Genomic DNA, 18,231 nt, shown 5'->3' with positions numbered 1-18,231 from the left:
ACATAATTGCATTCTACTCACTTGTGTTGTTATATACATAGTAGTGCTTTCAAACGATAAATATTTTATTCTGATTAATGACACTTTTAATTTGTAATTTTGATTAATCCCAATTAATCACAATAAATTACTTGCATACATAATCTAAATTACCTTTAAAAAAAAGACCCCTGCAGTAGAGATGGGATTCAAATGGCTCCATTCCTGGGTGGATCTCGTGTGAGAGGAAGAGGGGGTGTAATAATTTTGCAATGCAGTCTGCTGAAAATGATGGAAAGCATCACACTACATAGCAACTGATGCTGTGGTCAAAGTTGGAATTGCCACAAAACACATTTGAAGATATTCAACACTGGTGGCTAAAGTGAAAACCACATTCACGTTTCATGTGTCAGGTAAACCGTAACGAATGGGGACATATTAAGGAAGGAAATAACTTAATTGTCATTGCACAAGTACAATTACATTTCATTTTCAGCATAGACCCGTTCAAAGCAGACATGTATTGTACAGGGTGACAGAACTGCGATGATGGGCCGCCACTTACGGTGCCCCATAAAATGTGGGAAAAGGTGGACGCGGTGGGGATGAGTTTAAAAAAAGGCAATCCCAGACTAGGTTTCTATGGGGTGGGTGGGGTGCAGTCTAGGGTGGAGCCGTGTATAGACAAAGTATAGCCAACTAAACGAGAGGCGCCATCTTTGCTACCAATGACGTGTGCGGTTGTGTCCGGAAGCATGCAATTGCAATTTTTCTGACATTAGTTTTCCTGACAAAATCAACCAAAGAATAGGTCTTAATGTAGTTCGAAACCTACTCCGGCTCATACATTTAAAACAAAACATTCTTTTTTTTCATCAAAATATAATTTTGCGGTCGTATTTAATGCACTCTGCTGCTACATTCCTGCAGAGTTTCGTGACCAACAGGCACTCCAACACGCACCGACAATCACGGAGAAATTGTGACTTTTGTGTGAAGTATATCAACTGTGGTGTCTACCTCCAATGTATTTATAATCACTGTGCTATGCCTGTGCTTTTGGATTCAGACACACTTTATTGATCCACCATTATCTATTATTACACCCAATTTTTGTTTGTTTTACTCTTTCAATGTCCGTCTATTTGTATGTGTTTGACTTTCTCTTCGGCTGCTACCAAATTGCATTATTTTAGTCTTACTGAGATTGAAGGATAGCCTGTTTTTGTCAAACCATCTCTTTAATTTCTTAGTTTCTGCTGTTATTATTTGTATTAGCTTCTGCATCTTCGCTCCTGAACAAAACACAGACGTGTAGTGTGTTTATCTCTCGCACAAGAGATTGTAGTGTGTGGCTCTTCAGTGTTGTTTACGAACCTTCACTTCCCATACTTGTCTTCTTTCAGGGTTGTTGGGAAAGTGATGTAAAAGCTTTCCACAATTCTTATGAGTGGAGCAGCCCCTTGCTGCACAACATGGCATTATTACATGTTGAAAACACAAAACAGGAAAAAAAAAACTTGATAGCCATGATTAGCACATTACGACACAGAAACCACAAGACTTGCAACAGGAGGGAACAGGGTGCTCCGGTGACAAAGCTGCAAGATAGATAGGGGATCTATGAATCCACTTTCTAATGTATATTTGGACACAACTGCAATTGTATTGTTAGAATGTCACACAAAAACACGGTTTAAGTGTTTTACTTGAACGTACGTCATTTATTTGTTCAAAACTTGCTTACAGCTCAATCTAAAGTCCAGTCAGGTTTTATTTTTGAAGGGAAATTTGCCACCAGTCAGACTCTCCTCATTCGTCTTTGCGCTGACGTATGCATTGACCTGTTCACTGACTGCAGAACAACACACCTTTCAGGTAAAAATCCATGTTTAAGTTAAAAAAGAAGCTCAAAATAACTTGCGTGATTAATCTGCGATAATGTTATGTGTATAATTGGTTGAGTTGAAACGTTAACTTTGACACCCTAATATTTCGACAATAATGGCTGTGTGTTCACTTGTGAATATTAAATCTATACTGCAACCTGCACACTGACTACTCTAAAGTGTATTTATGTCTACGGTGTTTTCCCTTGAGAAACGATGAGTCAAAACATTTCATGCTGAAATTATTTGCACCCTTTTTTTTTCTTTAGGGTTCCCATGTGCATTTGACCCTTAAATACATTTTTGAAATGAATATCCAGCATGCAACAGTGCAATTTGATTTACCGAGGTCAAGCCTCGATGATCATTTCCCCATCTGTGCTGCTCCGAGGGTCAGGCGCCGCCATTGTTGCTTCCCCACCTCTGTGCCGCTCTAATGGTATTCATAGACTGTCTGGGTGTGATCGGACTCATTCCGCAGGAGTGTTTAACCTTTTCCCAGTGTGTCGTTTTTACCCCAAGGCGACGCCACGCCGTTCCCAGGATGATTGGACTTTATATAAGACATAGGGCTTCTTTAAGGAAATGTTGAGTCCCGCCTTCAAATACCTCTGACCGACTTTAGGGCGTTCGCCCTTTCATTAAAGAGCAATCTAAAAACAGCAGGACTCAGCCGTTCTGTGTTGCTGAGCGGGCCTTAAATCAAAAGCCTTGACCCAAGTCGTCCTCAGCAGACACGCTGGCCTATCAATATGTATATTCTGGTCTTGACCCCATTGGTCCCACTGCTTCCCCAGCTCCATATTCAAGTTTTTTTTTTTTTTTTTTACCCCCTTGAGCTGACACTGCTAAAAACCTGCACTCATGCACATCATTCTGTTTCTCCTGAAGCTGGTCCTGGAAGCACACAATGTGCCCGAACTGACCGCCGGGGTCAACTGCACCTTCGAGGACCTGGCGGAAATGAGCGGCCTGGTGGAGGGGAACCGAATCCGGTGTTTCTCTCCCGCCGAGAAGGAGATGCCTCGCGTCGTCGTCGACAAAGGTGAGCGTATCTCCCAGTATTTTTTCTTTTCTTTTTAGCACTGGGAAGTTCTATTTCTGTCCGCTAATTAGTCAGTTCTCGCTTGACACACAGGGAGGCTTGTAGGCTTCAAGGTAACTTTTAGGCAGCCTAATTAGGACGGATCCACTGTCAGGGGTGCTTTACCTTGATTGATGAATGATTCTGGCTTCGGAAGGTAGCGAGGTGACCCGAGTGCGTGCGAAGGTGCTGCTGAATTAAACATGAAGTCCTTCATTAGGCTCAGACAAAAGGACACGGATGAGGACGAGACACCTTGTCCCTCAAACACTCTCCATCCCTACAGAGACCTGAGGATAGTCTTGCATCATTGCTGATAGTCAAATGATGTTGACAAGTTATATTCATCTATATGTCGTATCCATATATATGTTATGTTATCAGGCAGCAACCAGTGGGAGGGAACTTTAATTGCGTTTCATCTTGTTTGCTGCCTAATAGGCTGCTTGGACCAAAACGTCTATGCCTCCAGAGCGTGTTTTCGTCTTTCTGTAAAAATAGTCAGTAGATTTTCAGTCGCCAGAATTTTACTGTAAGAGTGGTACAGTTTTCAATCTACAGTAATGCAATGTAAAAACGACAATAGATTTTACAGTTTAAAAAAATGGCAGCTAACGGCAGTGATTACATTTTACGGCAAAACTCTAGCAACTGAACTGCTTTTTTTTTTTTTTTTTTTTACTTTATAACCTACTTCTTCTTTTTTTAAGATAGTTTGTGATAAATTGTTATAACTTTTACTTGTCATTTATATTTATTTTGCTTTTTTTTCTGCTCATAATACTAAAATTATTCTTTATGAAATGTTTTGTTTTCATATTTTTGTGTGTCTAGATGGGATTATTTGGATTCACATAGTTTTTTTATGGGGAAAATTGCTACGGATTTTCGTACGATTCGGTTATAATCAAACGTCTTGGAACAGATTACTAAGAAAAACATTCTACAATCAATGCAATATAGCTAAAAAATATCCGATAATATTAATACAGTAGTGCCTTGTTTTTGTTTGTAATGTCAGACGAAGACCAAATCGTACAATAATTGAGATGATATGCTAAAACCAAATCACACTGTGAAAAAAGTAGATGTTACGGTAAAATCTTACTGCGAAAATAATTGTTTTACCATTTCCACTAATACACTGTAAAAATTACTGTAGACTTTACGATAAAAAACTGTGGTACCATTTTTCATTTTCAATCAATCAATCAATCAATGTTTATTTATATAGCCCTAAATCACAAGTGTCTCAAAGGGCTGCACAAGCCACAATGACATCCTCGGTACAGAGCCCACATAAGGGCAAGGTAAAACTCACCCCAGTGCAGTAATGTACTGTAAAACTAAAAATGATAGACTTCACAGTAAAAAGTAACAGTAGTACTGTTTTCCCATATACAGTTTTGCACTGTAAAAACCACCGTGACCACCTGCTAGTGACGACGTGCTTGCTGTCAAATTTGCGGGACACACATAGATGTGTCATCAACAAAAAGTATCACGATATAACAAAAGTATTAAAATAGCTATTGCCAGTCAAATGTATATCATTAATATTGTATATCATCTATATTGTGAAACCCTAATTGTATTATGCAGTATCGTCAAACCGCCATATCACATTACTTGATTGTATCGTTACACAGGTATGGCGATACATATCGTATATTGAAGTCCATGCCAATATCAAGCCCTAACAAATAATATCAATGAAGAATTTAGTCTTCATCAACAGGTGTACAATTTTCCTGTTTCCAGGCGACCACCAGATCGTGCAGCTCTATCTCAAGTCCAAGGAGACCGGCCTGGCGTTCGCTAACACCAGTTTTGTCTTCTACAACTGCAGCGTCCACAAGTCGTAAGTTCTTGCATTCCTCTTTTTTTGCATCTTTTTAGCCGTTCACACGGCATCCCTTACGTGTACTTTTGTGTAGGTGCTTGTCCTGCGTGAGCAGTCCTTACCAGTGCCACTGGTGCAAGTACAGACACGACTGCACACATGACCCCAGGACTTGTTCCTTCCAGGAGGGACGAGTCAAGAAAGCTGAGGTCAGTAAAGTCTTAAGATATGTGCTCACAATCATAACGTCCTTGTGCTTCAAACTTAACGATTAAAGTCTGTCCTGTTCGACTCGTATTTGAGCACCTGTCATCCAAGGCACGGCATGACTGCATGCATGAGTCACAGATTGACAGTAATGTGATCGCTCAGGGTGAGCGTATCGATCAATATAATGTAGGGGATTTTAACCTTTTTGACCTCCGGTCCATACCAATAATAACACTGAATTAGTAATTTAAGGGTTGATTTTAATCATCTTCAATAATTATATCTAACCTACTTACACCTTACAACCTTGTCAAATTATATGAGAGCACGTGTTAAACACAAATATTATTATCAAGGCTTTGGTCAGGTTGATTAAAAAAATAAGTACTGACCAAAATACTGCATAGGAAGGAACTCAGAAAAAATGATGAAAAATACATTTATATACAAATATGTTGTGCTAAAATAAACAACAAAAAAAAAAAGTTTTTTAACTGAACTGTCAATGAAATTAAAGTGCAAATGAAAATACATCTTCACCACTTTAGTCACAATTTTTGCGCTTAAAAACTACAAATGTTTCTGTTTGAGATTGTCATTACTGCCACAAATGGTGCAAAAGTGTATTACAACTGAGTGCCACTCCTAAGAAACAGATATTTTTTGGCGGCCCTCTAGGAGGCACTCACGGCCTAACACTTGGCCCTATGGGTAAGAAACACCGATACAATGTGTGTATATATATATACAGTTGTGGTCAAAAGTTCACATACACTTGTGAAGGACATAATGTCATGGCTGTCTTGAGTTTCCAATCATTTCTACAACTCTTATTTTTTTGTGATAGAGTGATTGGAGCACATACTTGTTTGTCACAAAAAACATTCATGAAGTTTGGTTCTTTTATGAATTTATTATGGGTCTACTGAAAATGTGACCAAATCTACTGGGTCAAAAGTATACATACAGCAATGTTAATATTTGGTTACATGTCCCTTGGCAAGTTTCACTGCAATAAGGCGCTTTTGGTAGCCATCCACAAGCTTCTGGCAGGCTTCTGGTTGCATTTTTGACCACTCCTCTTGACAAAATTGGTGCAGTTAAGCTAAATTTGTTGGGTTTCTGACATGGACTTGTTTCTTCAGCATTGTCCACACGTTTAAGTCAGGACTTTGGGAAGGCCATTCTAAAACCTTAATTCTAGCCTGATTTAGCCATTCCTTTACCACTTTTTATCACGTACGTGGAGTCGCAGCTTGCTGCAATGTTCGTTCCTTCGGGATGCAGACGGACCACTCCGGACAGGACGTGCAGGTAGGAACATGATTTATTGTCAAAATAAAACAAGTACCAAAAACAGAAAACAAGTCAGAGGAAAAACGTGCCGATCACACTGGACGCTAAGGCTAACACTTAGCATAGACTAGAGACAAGGAATTCTTACGTAACGGTAGCAAGAAGCAAACAATGAAGCCAGGCCGACTGACCGGCAAAGGCAGGATTAAATAGTCCCTCTGATTAGTGCTCGGGAAACAGGCGAGCGACAGGTGAAAACAATAAGCACCCATGGTAACTAAAAGCAAACAAGGGTGCACAAAAAAAGGAACTAAGAGAGTCCAAAACTAACAGAATATAACAAAAACATGATCCAGGCCACGGATCATGACACTTTTGACGTGTGTTTGGGGTCATTGTCCTGTTGGAACACCCAACTGCGCCCAAGACCCAACCTTTGGGCTGATGATTTTAGATTGTCCTAACGAAACTGGAGGTAATCCTCCTTTTTCATTGCCCCATGTACGCTCTGTAAAGCACCAGTTCCATTGGCAGCAAAACAGGCCCAGAGCATAATACTCCCACCACCATGCTTGACGGTAGGCTTGGTGCTCCTGGGATTAAAGGCCTCACCTCTTCTCCTCCAAACATATTGCTGGGTATTGTGGCCAAACAGCTCAATTTTTGTTTCATCTGACATCACACGGACAAAGATAAGACCTTCTGGAGGAAAGTTCTGGTAACAGGACACACTCTCTCTCTCTCTCTCTCTCTCTCTCTCTCTCTCTCTCTCTCGCTCTCTGTCTCTCACTCTCTCGTCTCTCCCTGTCACTGTTCCCACTGACTGACTTTATTAATTTTTTTATGTTATTTTGTTGACATTTTTATTTTTATTTACAGTATATATTTTTCAAACTTTATTTCATTTATATAGACATTTTATTTAAAATGTTTTGTTACATTGCCGAGAGGAACAAGCGGTAGAAAATGGATGGATGGATGATGTATTTTTGTCATTTTTAATGTAGTTAAAAAAAAGAATTACTTGAATACATGTTATACTAACATAGTGTTGTATCGTTGTATAATTTTTTATTTAAAAAAAATACTTTGTCCTGCAATTGTACAACTAACTACCGACGGATTCACAAACTAATCCAAATCAAATGATCTGTATCAGCGATACTAACCCTTTATTTACTTGGTATCACATCGATACCAAAATTCCAAGTAGCAATCACTCCTTTCAAGTTCTTAATGCTTACTTAATGCTGTCAAAATACAAATAAATGGAAAGGTTAAAAATATTCCAAAGGTAAAAAAAAAACGCCCGCGACTACATTGCTGTGCATACTAAAGTCCTTTAATTCATGGGATGGTCATTATTGACAGCTGCCACCTTTCACAGTCGAAATAATCAAAATGACTCAAAATAATCCACAAAGTAAAAGAGCAGTGTAGAAATGATGGCAGAAGCAAAGTGAAGCACATTTTAGTGACTTTGCTGAATTATGCGCACTATTGGCTCACTGCCGGCCAACTGCAGCCAAGACAAACTGCCCTCCAGTTGGTTTACACGCTTCTAATGCCCCGAAAGCAAAAGATGTCTCACTTTGATGAGAATTTGTGACCCACTGGTATGTGTGCATGTGTGGGTATGTGTGTGTGTACTTTTGGCCTGTAGTTTTCCATAGGACAGTTGTGTAATTCTAGCCCGAGGTGCGCCATGATGAAGATCAGCGGCGAGCGCGGGGACAAGTCAGGCCAGATTGCCTTGTTTTGATGAGCAGTCTGCTCTCAATTGTGTTATTCCGCCAATATTTCCCCGGAGCCGTTCAACCTGCGCAGACGATATTATTTTCTCTTTTTTGCCGCCGCCTTCCATTATCCGTTTTGAACCTTGTGCTTAGTCAGACCGTGCTCTTTGCCAGGTTTACTTTTCCAATTAACTCAGACGCTGCCGGTCAATATTGACGGTGGATAATAAGGTGCCAATCCACCTCCTCCTATTGTGTCGCCGCCATCACCGCCGTCTTGAAGGAGAGCCACAAATAAAGCGAGAGGATTATGCATTTGCACATTAATGTCGTGGCTCTTTTTGATGAGCAGCTATTTTACAGCTTTAATGACTTTTCATTTGCTTTTTATTAACCTCTAAAATCCCAGGTCAGTTTTTTAGTAATTTCTGTTTTCCTACCGTCTTTACGCTTCTTTACATCCGGCCGCCTCTTGGTTGTTCTCGATTTAGACGTTTGTTTTCTATCTTTACCTCCGAGGTCATCCACAAAGGCCACTTCTTGTTGGTTACACCACAGCTGTAACGCTTTCAAGTCGTTTTGAGCTTGGTCTTTTATGCTTAAATTCCTTAGATTTTTTTTGTTTTCCTCTTCTTTTTTTATTTATTTGTTTATTTTTTATTAATCTTTTTTGGTTTTTCGATGTTTGCCTTCTAGGTCTTTCAAAAAGTTCACTCCTTAGTCGTTTTATTTTAGGGGGTTTGTGGCCAAATTTAGTTCACAATTATTTACAACAAGTTTTGAGTTTTGACATTTCTTTTAAAAGTCTTAACTTTGTGAGTTTTTATTGGACATTTTTGCCGTAGAGGACTTCCATTAAGTACACTCCTTTACGCCAGGAAGTTTGTAATCAGTGTAAGTGAGTTCATTAGTTAGCAACATGACTCAAAAATGATGGGCGTATTATGATGAAACTTTCAGAAAATGTCAGAAATGGGATAAGGAACAAGTGATTACATTTGAGGCTGATCTGGATCACCTTCTTCATTCAGGACTTTTTTACTATTGCCAGGTCTGTGCTGTTAGAGGGCTGTTCTTGTTCTTTCTTTCGGCATGTTTTATTTTTTATTTTAATTTTAGTCCACATCGTGTTGGGTGCTCCACTGTCTTAGTTTGTACCAACTTAGAGCTTGGTACAGATCTATCATTATTTACCTAACATATTTGGGGCGGTATATCTCGGTTGGTAGAGTGGCCGTGCCAGCAACTTGAGGGTTCCAGGTTCGATCCCCGCTTCCGCCATCCTAGTCACTGCCGTTGTGTCCTTGGGCAAGACACTTTACCCACCTGCTCCCAGTGCCACCCACACTGGTTTAAATGTAACTTAGATAATGGGTTTCACGATGTAAAAGCGCTTTGAGTCACTAGAGAAAAGCGCTATATAAACATAATTCACTTCACTTATTTTACTTGTTATGTCGACCCCAAAGGGAATAAGCGGTAGAAAATGGATGGATGGATGGATATTTGTCTATAAGGTCTTATATAAAGCCTAATTCTTGTGGACATTTGGTCCCAAATTTTATTTTGTAGCATTTTGTTCCACATCTTGTTGAGTGCAGCACAGTCTTGATTGTTTCAATCACTTTAGAGCTTGGTATATGCCTACTTTTACGTTTGCTTTGGGTTCTACCTTAAAGGGGAACATTATCAGAATTTCAGAAGGGTTAAAACCATTAAAAATTAGTTCCCAGTGGCTTATTTTATTTTTCAAAGTTTTTTTCAAAATGTTACCCATCACGCAATATCCCTAAAAAAAGCTTCAAAGTGCCTGATTTTAACCATCGTTATATACACCCGTCCATTTTCCTGTGACGTCACATAGTGATGCCAACACAAACAAACATCTCTGTCGTAGCATAGCTTTCGTCAGTAAAGTGTGCGGAACAAACGTCCAATTTCTTGCCACTTTCGCATCTTTAGGCCACTGGTGCAACTTGAATCCGTCCATGTTCGTGTTGTTACACCCTCCGACAACACACCGACGAGGCATGATGTCTCCAAGGTACGGAAAACAGTCGAAAAAACGGAAAATAACAGAGCTGATTTGACTCGGTGTTTGTAATGTGTTTGAGAAAATGGCGGATTGCTTCCCGATGTGACGTCACGTTGTGACGTCATCGCTCCGAGAGCGAATAATAGAAAGGCGTTTAATTCGCCAAAATTCACCCATTTAGAGTTCGGAAATCGGTTAAAAAAATATATGGTCTTTTTTCTGCAACATCAAGGTATATATTGACGCTTACATAGGTCTGGTGATAATGTTCCCCTTTAATGGTCTTTTAGTAAGTCCACTCATTAAGCCTTTTGTTGGTATATATTGTTTAGACTTTAGTCCCTATCACCATCTCAATGGTTTCTACCAATTTTGACCTTGATACAGACCTATTAATGTATTTGACTTCCTCGTTTTTAGCATGTTTTGTTAAGTATGTGTCTTTGTATAAAGCCCACTTTTTGTGGACTCAATGGTTCTCAATTGTATTTTTTCAGATTTTGATCCAAATATTTTTGCCATAGTCTTGGTGGTTACAAACAGTTTAGAGTTTAGGGAGAACTGCACTGTTTTTTTTTTGCCTATCGTTCACAATCCTCATGAAAGGAACAATTTGTAGCGCTGCTCGAAAGGAGTCTTCATTCATCACTCCAAGCAATGTTTGTAAGTTTTACAATATAACTAAAACATTTCTTACTTACTAAACCATCTAATGTGTGATGTTTGTAGGAGTGTTTTCATGCATATTTGTACGTGCTATCAAAATTTAATCCAGCTCGCGTTCTTAGCAATAGCAAATTTCTAACACGTTTACAAGTGTCTGTGTAATCCATCCATTTTCTACCGCTTGTCCCTTTTGGGGTCGTGTGGGGTGCTGGAGCCTATCACAGCTGCATTCGGGGGGAAGGCGGGGTAAACCCTGGACAAGTCGTGTTAGTTTTACTAATTTAATGTCATTCTTTCTGTATTGTTTCAGTTTCGTAAATTCACCAAAACTTCGCCGTGGAGTTATTGCGTTTATTTAGCTGATTGGAGAACTAGCTTCCGCAGCTCGTGGGTCCATGACGATTACTTCTGTTTTGTTTGATCAGCTGTTTTACTGCCGTGTTACAAACACTGTTTGGAAACAATTAAGTAAATAAACATTTCCAAAAACGTTTTTTTTTTTGCGGTTTATAGTTTATAGTATATATCTGTATCATGAATCAATTTAAGTGGACCCCGACTTAAACAAGTTGAAAAACTTATTTGGGTGTTACCATTTAGTGGTCAATTGTACGGAATATGTACTTCACTGTGCAACCTACTAATAAAAGTCTCAATCAATCAATCAAGCCGGTGCTGCTAATATATGTAAAAATATTTTTCCTTCTAAAATTTTGTAGGTTGCTGCTTAAATAAAGGTACTTATTTTCTGTTGTTCTGTCAGATATTTTCCTTTGACCTGTTGATTCTTGTATTTTTTTTTCCAATTTCCTTTCACTTCCCAGTTTAGCTCTCAGACTGAGTACATACCTATACTTGGGTTTTTCTTTCAAGTTCTACCTTCGATGTCTTCCATAGTCCTCTTCTTGGCGCTTTTCTATGAGCAGGTGTTTAATGACTTTGAAGTTGCTATTTATCAACTCTCTAATCCGAGGTCAGTCGGGGATTCTGGACAGTCTTTCCACAAACAAAGCAACACGTCTGCTGCTCCTTACAATGAAGAGATTATGCTAATGATAGACGTCCCGCTAACCCTCCCTGCTGGTTGAGCTCGCCGTTAGTATGCACGGCGTTAAAACCCGGTGGCACGGGCACGCGGCTCAGACAAAAGTTTCACCTTCACGTGCCTCAAGGACTTAGCCGTGTGGATTAACGTTGTTTTGCAGAACATTCCTGGTCACGCCGTCTGTGTGATTAAAAATGTGCTTTTGGTCCTAATAATATTCATATAACGCATGAAGCGCCTTGGCTTTTACTGGAGTTTATTTAGCAGCGGCACATTAAACAGGAAGGTTTTATTAAGGCAGCTTTAACAGCCACCGTGCAGGCGCTGCAGTTGAGCGTTGATGAAGGATCGATCGATAGGAAGGACACAACTTTGGAGTGTCTTCACCCAAGGAAACTTTTGAGACCCTCCTCATGTTCACACCTTACGCTACTATAATTACCACGGGATTTTCTCCGACATTTTCACAACTCCCACGCTGCTTCCTATTCAGTCGCTCTCCCCGCACCCTTCACACCTCCCACCAGTGTCTAATTAAAAGATCTAAGGAGGAGAGGAAGGGTCAGCGTGGCGAGCATGTCATCTGTGCTCGTTACTTAAAAAAAAACACATCTTTCAAGAATATTGCCACATGTCATGATAGTCCTTTGAAAATCAACTCAGCCACATTATCTGGCAGCAACCAGCAGGGGGCGCAAGTCATTCAGACCCTACATGTTTCCTGCTCAACGGGCTGCAAGACAGAGTCAACATAAATCTTTGGAGCTCATGTCGCTAGATTTTAGAGGAAATGAATGAATGAAATATGTTTATTTTGGTCATATAATCAACCATCAACCATTTTGTGTAACCAGATTAACAGTACAGATTAGACATATTTAACAATCATACACATTTACACACAAAAAGAAAAGAAAAGAAAAAGAATGACCGAAAAAGGAAGGCTGAAGCCAAAGCTTATATTTGCCCATCCTATACATTCACTGAAAATTAGATTGCCTGGAACATCAACGTTAAAAAAAATAAATGGGATGAAAGTAATTGTTACTATATTTTATAATTTTCAATTATTTCACCTTTCAAGGTTTTCTTAAACCTTAACAAAGAACTACATGTCTTCAGCTCATCACTGAGCTTGTTCCACCATTTAACTCCTAAAACTGAAATACATTTGTATTTTGTATTTTGTATGTGCTATGAGAAAAACAATGACATTCTAAATGTAATCCATCCATCCATTTTCAATGACAAACACATTTCGGGAGAACATCTGCACAGTAACACAACATAAACACAACAGGACAAATACCCAGAATCCCATGCAGCCCTAACTCTTCCCGGATACATTATACACCCCCGCTACCAAACCCCGCCCACCTCAACCGACGCACGGGGGGGGTAGCAGGGGTGTATAATGTAGCCCGGAAGAGTCAGGGCTGCATGGGATTCTGGGTGTTTGTTCTGTTGTGTTTATGTTGTGTTAAGGTGCAGATGTTCTCCCGAAATGTGTTTGTCATTCTTGTTTGGTTTTGGTTCAAAGTGTGGCGCATTATTAGTAAGAGTGTTAAAGTTGTTTTATATGGTCACCGTCAGTGTAACCTGCGTGGCTGTTGACAAAGTATGCCTTGCTGTCACGTACGTGTGCAAGCAGAAGATGTATATTGTATAACAAGTGTTGGGCTGGCACACTGTTAATACAGATTGTAGAGAGCGCCAAATGTTGTATCATCATGGCACGCCCTTATTATAGCTGTAAGGGTGAAAATCGGTGAATATTAATCCCGGGAGTTTTCTGTGAGAGGCACTGAAATCCGGAAGTCTCACGGGAAAATTGGGGGGTTCAGGAAGTAAGCTGCTGAGCCGCATCAGAGTGATCAAAGAGCCGCATGCGGCTCCGGAGCCGCGGGTTGCCGACCCCTGGACTAAACCAATCAAACCCAGAGTTCATGAGTTTAAATGTGTTGTGCTTGAAGAAATTTAGACTATTTAATTGTTTTCACTTCTACGCCCTCGTTTCTTTGCAGAATGCAGCATGGTGTTTTTTGTTTTTTGAAATGCTGCTGTTAGCTTGTGTGTGTGCGTGCGTGTGTTTGTGTGTGTGTGTTTATGGCGGGGCGTATCTCTGCCCGCCCCTTCTGTTATTTATCACGTCCCGACCGTCGAGGAAGAAGTGCGTGTGCGCGCATGTGTGTTTATGATGTGCGTGCGTGTGCGAAACTGCCAAAAAAACACATTGACTTTACATCAACTTAACGTCGGCATCAATCTCAACAGGTGACGGCCGCCATCAACGCTAGCATCAGTTGATAGCACACACACACACACACACACACACACACACACACACTCACACACACAAACTAGTGTGTGTGCACTAATTCGATCAAGCCTAGTAAAATCATTAAATTGAATGTAGTACTTGTTTATACATTGAAATATTATTCCTAATTCATTTTGCACCCAATCTTGCCTGCTGGGTTGCCGTGGAAACGGATGCTGCTGCTGCTGCTGTCTTGTGTTGTCTATCACAAATGTGGTGTTTCACTATTAAATATTGTTTTGACAAAGTGTTGCTTTTGGACACCTCATCTATGGCGTAGATCTGTGTGGTGTAGATTCATCTAGAAGTCGCCTGCCTCCATAGAGCAGATCACATTAATGGCCGCCATTGTTCAAATGTGTGAGAGTGTGTGTTTCTGTCCTACTTGTATAGGAAAATGAGATGTGGAAGAACGAACACACCACCTCTGCATGTGTGTGTGATTTATCTATAATGACTTTGTGAATAGTGTCACATACACACACACACGCACACACACACACACACCCCTCTCTGAGTCAGTCACTCAGGCAATCAAGTGGCTTTTAATAAACTCCACACGAGCGTTATTATCGCCCGCTACGCTCCACCCGCCTTATCTTCTGCTCTTCTTCTTTTTGACAAGCTCCTCCAGTCACATGACGCCCTTTTTTTGCTCTTCTGCTTAAAACATTCTACAAATGTATGTTTCCTTCTTTTTCGTCTCTTCTCTTTCCATTTATGCTCAGGAGAGCTTCCATAAAGTGCTAGTATAGATCCTACCACTTGAACCATTGTTGTTGTTTTACATTTCAGTGCTTTTACAAGTTTGGTACATTCCCATGAGATCGCTTTTGCACCTTTCTTACTAATCGTTTTTATTTGTAATTTAGTCAATATCTTGGTACATTTCTATCATTTCTTAACAATCTTTATTTGTAAGAACAGAACTTCTTGTCTGCACCCTTTTTACTCTTTTTAAAATTTTAGTCCATATCTTGGTTCATTCCAATAACATCTAGTCTGCACCCTTCTTCATTTTTTATTATTATCATAGTCCATATCTTGGTACATTCCTACTTCTCATCTGCACCCTTTCTTATATATATTTTTTTCTGAATTTTAGTCCATATCTTGGTACATACCCATAACTTCTTGTTGCCACTCAATTTTTTTTTAAGTCCCTTTTTTTTTGGGACATTCCAAAGACATCACATCTGCACTCTTGATTTGTTTTATTTTTATTTTAGTCCAGTTTTTGTTGGTAGTTTCGAGTTTGGTACTATCCTATTAAAGGTTTTTTATGTCCAACTTCCTCAAAACTGTGCTTGTTTCGTTGGATTTTGGTCTTCCATAATTAAATTTCCTCTTCGGTGCAGTCTTAAACATTTCAACTTGTTTGGAGCTTGATTAAATATTTGATTCACATTTTTCTTTTGTGTCTTTTGATTTTTACTTTTGGTCCTTCTCCATTGTGTCTTAACAACTGTGCTTTGCCACAACAGTATAGAGCAGTGGTTCTTAACCTGGGTTCGATCGAACCCTAGGGGTTCGGTGAGTCGGGCTCAGAGGTTCGGTGGAGGTCGAAACACACCGGACTCATTGTGTAAATAAAAACTTCTCCCTATCGGCGTATTACGGATACGACAACAGCAGAAGTCATACTGATTTGCAGGTGTGTAATTTGTTGTGAGTTTATGCACTGTGTTGGTTTTGTTCTTTGAACAAGGTGATGTTCATGCACTGTTCATTTTGTGCACCAGTAAAAAAACATGGTAACACTTTAGTATGGGGAACATATTCACCATTAATTAGTTGCTTATTAACATGCAAATTAGTAACATATTGGCTCTTAACTAGTCATTTTTAAGTACTTATTAATGCCTTATTTGGCATGGCCTTATTATAACCCTAACCCTCTAACCCTAACCCTAACCAAATAACTCTAAATTAAGTCTTTGTTACTTAGAATATGTTCCCCATACTAAAGTGTTATCAAAAACATATAAGTTTGCCTTGAATTTGAAAAAAAAAAACATTTTATTTTTCACCAAAGAAGGGTTCAGTGAATGCGCATATGAAACTGGTGGGGTTCGGTACCTCCAACAAGGTTAAGAACCACTGGTATAGAGTGAAAGTATCCTTGTCTGGGCATCCTGCACCATCCTCTCAGACTATCGATGTCCTTTCTAAGTTTGAGTTTCTGATGAAAGGTTAAACGTATTCTAAAAGAAACTGAAGAGTTCTGTTGTGATGGAATGAATGCCGTGAGAATTCAATGACTTGATGAATGACTTCCACAAGTCAGGTTCTTGTCGGCTGCACCATATTCTCAATGGGTTTTTGCTCGGTTCTTGGTGAATTTAAGATGACATTGTCACAGTGCAGCATCTTTGTCTCTTCCAGGAGTGTCCCCAGCTGCTGCCAGCAGGCCGCGTCCTGGTCCCGGTCAACGTGGTGAAGCCCATCACCCTGCGGGCCAAGAACCTCCCCCAGCCTCAGTCGGGTCAGCGCGGCTACGAGTGCCTGCTGACCATCCAAGGCAACGAGCACCGCGTCCCCGCCCTCCGCTTCAACAGCTCCTCGGTGCAGTGTCAGAACACATCGGTGAGGACCTCGGCGAGGCTGTGGTGTTTGCACACAAGCTTTCCCTCCTTATGTCCGCACTTGTCGCTCTGAGTGCTCGCGGGATTTGTGCGGCGTGTAATCGTTGCGCATTGCAAATATTTAGATTGAAGGACGAAAGCTGTAGCAGCACAACAATAATCTTTGCAAGTGTGTGTACGCAGCCACCTGTTGATGTATGTAAAAATGGTATCCCCCTTTTGCGTTGCCGTGGTAACAGTACTTCTACGACGGGATGGAGATGAGCAGCCTTCCTGTGGAGCTGACCGTCATCTGGAACGGAGACTTCAGTATCGACAACCCCGCCCACAACAAAGGTGGGCACCATTAACTCTCACACACACATAGGCTAGGGCCACTCGTCTCCATGGCAACAGGCGGGCGGCGGGTGCTGATGTTGCTCCACTCCTTTCCACACCTTTCCTTGTAAAAACATCCCAATAAATATTGTGGCATGATGAGGATGATGTTGCGTTTACTGTTAAATGAAGAAGACGAAGAGGAAGCGTCTCCCAGGGTGTCACGAGATGGACGATCGCACCTCACGCTAATTAAAAAGCAGAAGCAGCTGGCCTGTTGCCATGGCGATAGCATGTCAAACGTGCGGAGGCGTGAGGCAAACGAGATAATGAGGCGAAGATACCACTTCTGTTTATTCTTCTCAAACAGTGTAATTTGTGTTAAATCCTCCACTTCCTCTTCTTCTCACTTTGGTGTGTAGTCCACCTGTACAAGTGCGACGCCCAGCGCGGGAGCTGCGGACTTTGCCTGAAGGCCGACCCACTGTTTGGCTGCGTGTGGTGCAAAGGAGAGAACCGCTGCACCCTCAAGCAACACTGCCCGCACCCCGAGAACCAGTGGCTGGAGCACAACGGCATCAACAGCAAGTGCACGGACCCCCGAATCACTCAGGTTAGTACCCCGACACTGACTTGGAAAAGGGGACGAATAGGCCACACGCTGATTATTGAACCCCATAAATCACATCAGCTTGAAATTTCCCATGCAGCTCAATGCACCCTAAGAACTAAACAAAGTGTGTGTGTGGGGGGGGGGTTCACCAAAACACCCTAAAATTTGATGCACACTTTTAGTGGACTGACCAACACGTCTGTCAAATTTCAGCAAGGTCAGCTGACAGACATCAAGCAAAACAGTCAATGCTTGTACAAAACCCAAAACCAGTGAAGTTGGAACGTTGTGTAAATCCTAATTATAAACCGAATACAATGATTTGATAATCCTTTTCAACCTATATTCAATTGAATAGACTGCAAAGACAAGATACTTAACGTTCGAACTGGAAAATTATCATTTTTTGCAAATATTAGCTCATTTGGAATTTGATGCCTGCAACATGTTTCAAAAAAGCTGGCACAAGTGGCAAAATTGGGAACAGGTGGGTGCCATGATTGGGTATAAAAGCAGCTTCCATGAAATGCTCAGTCATTCACAAACAAAGATGGGGCGAGGGTCAATACTTTGTGAACAAATGGGAAATTGCCCAACAGTTTAAGAACA

General features: G+C 40.6%; 1 protein-coding gene across 1 annotated transcript in view; it reads left to right on the top strand.

The window, feature by feature from the left end:
* Positions 1-18,231, top strand: part of plxna4 (plexin A4) — a 381,909-nt gene that overhangs the window by 323,859 nt on the left and 39,819 nt on the right. Inside the window, exons 7-12 of the mRNA XM_061959460.2 lie at positions 2,763-2,916; positions 4,717-4,816; positions 4,893-5,007; positions 16,492-16,692; positions 16,931-17,027; positions 17,432-17,622. Coding sequence (XP_061815444.1) covers positions 2,763-2,916; positions 4,717-4,816; positions 4,893-5,007; positions 16,492-16,692; positions 16,931-17,027; positions 17,432-17,622 — 858 coding nt within the window. The remainder of the gene's footprint in view (positions 1-2,762; positions 2,917-4,716; positions 4,817-4,892; positions 5,008-16,491; positions 16,693-16,930; positions 17,028-17,431; positions 17,623-18,231) is intronic.

Source organism: Nerophis lumbriciformis, linkage group LG05 (assembly GCF_033978685.3).
Source record: "Nerophis lumbriciformis linkage group LG05, RoL_Nlum_v2.1, whole genome shotgun sequence".
Classification (NCBI taxonomy): Eukaryota; Metazoa; Chordata; class Actinopteri; order Syngnathiformes; family Syngnathidae; genus Nerophis; species Nerophis lumbriciformis.
This window is presented reverse-complemented; position numbering and strand designations above follow the sequence as displayed.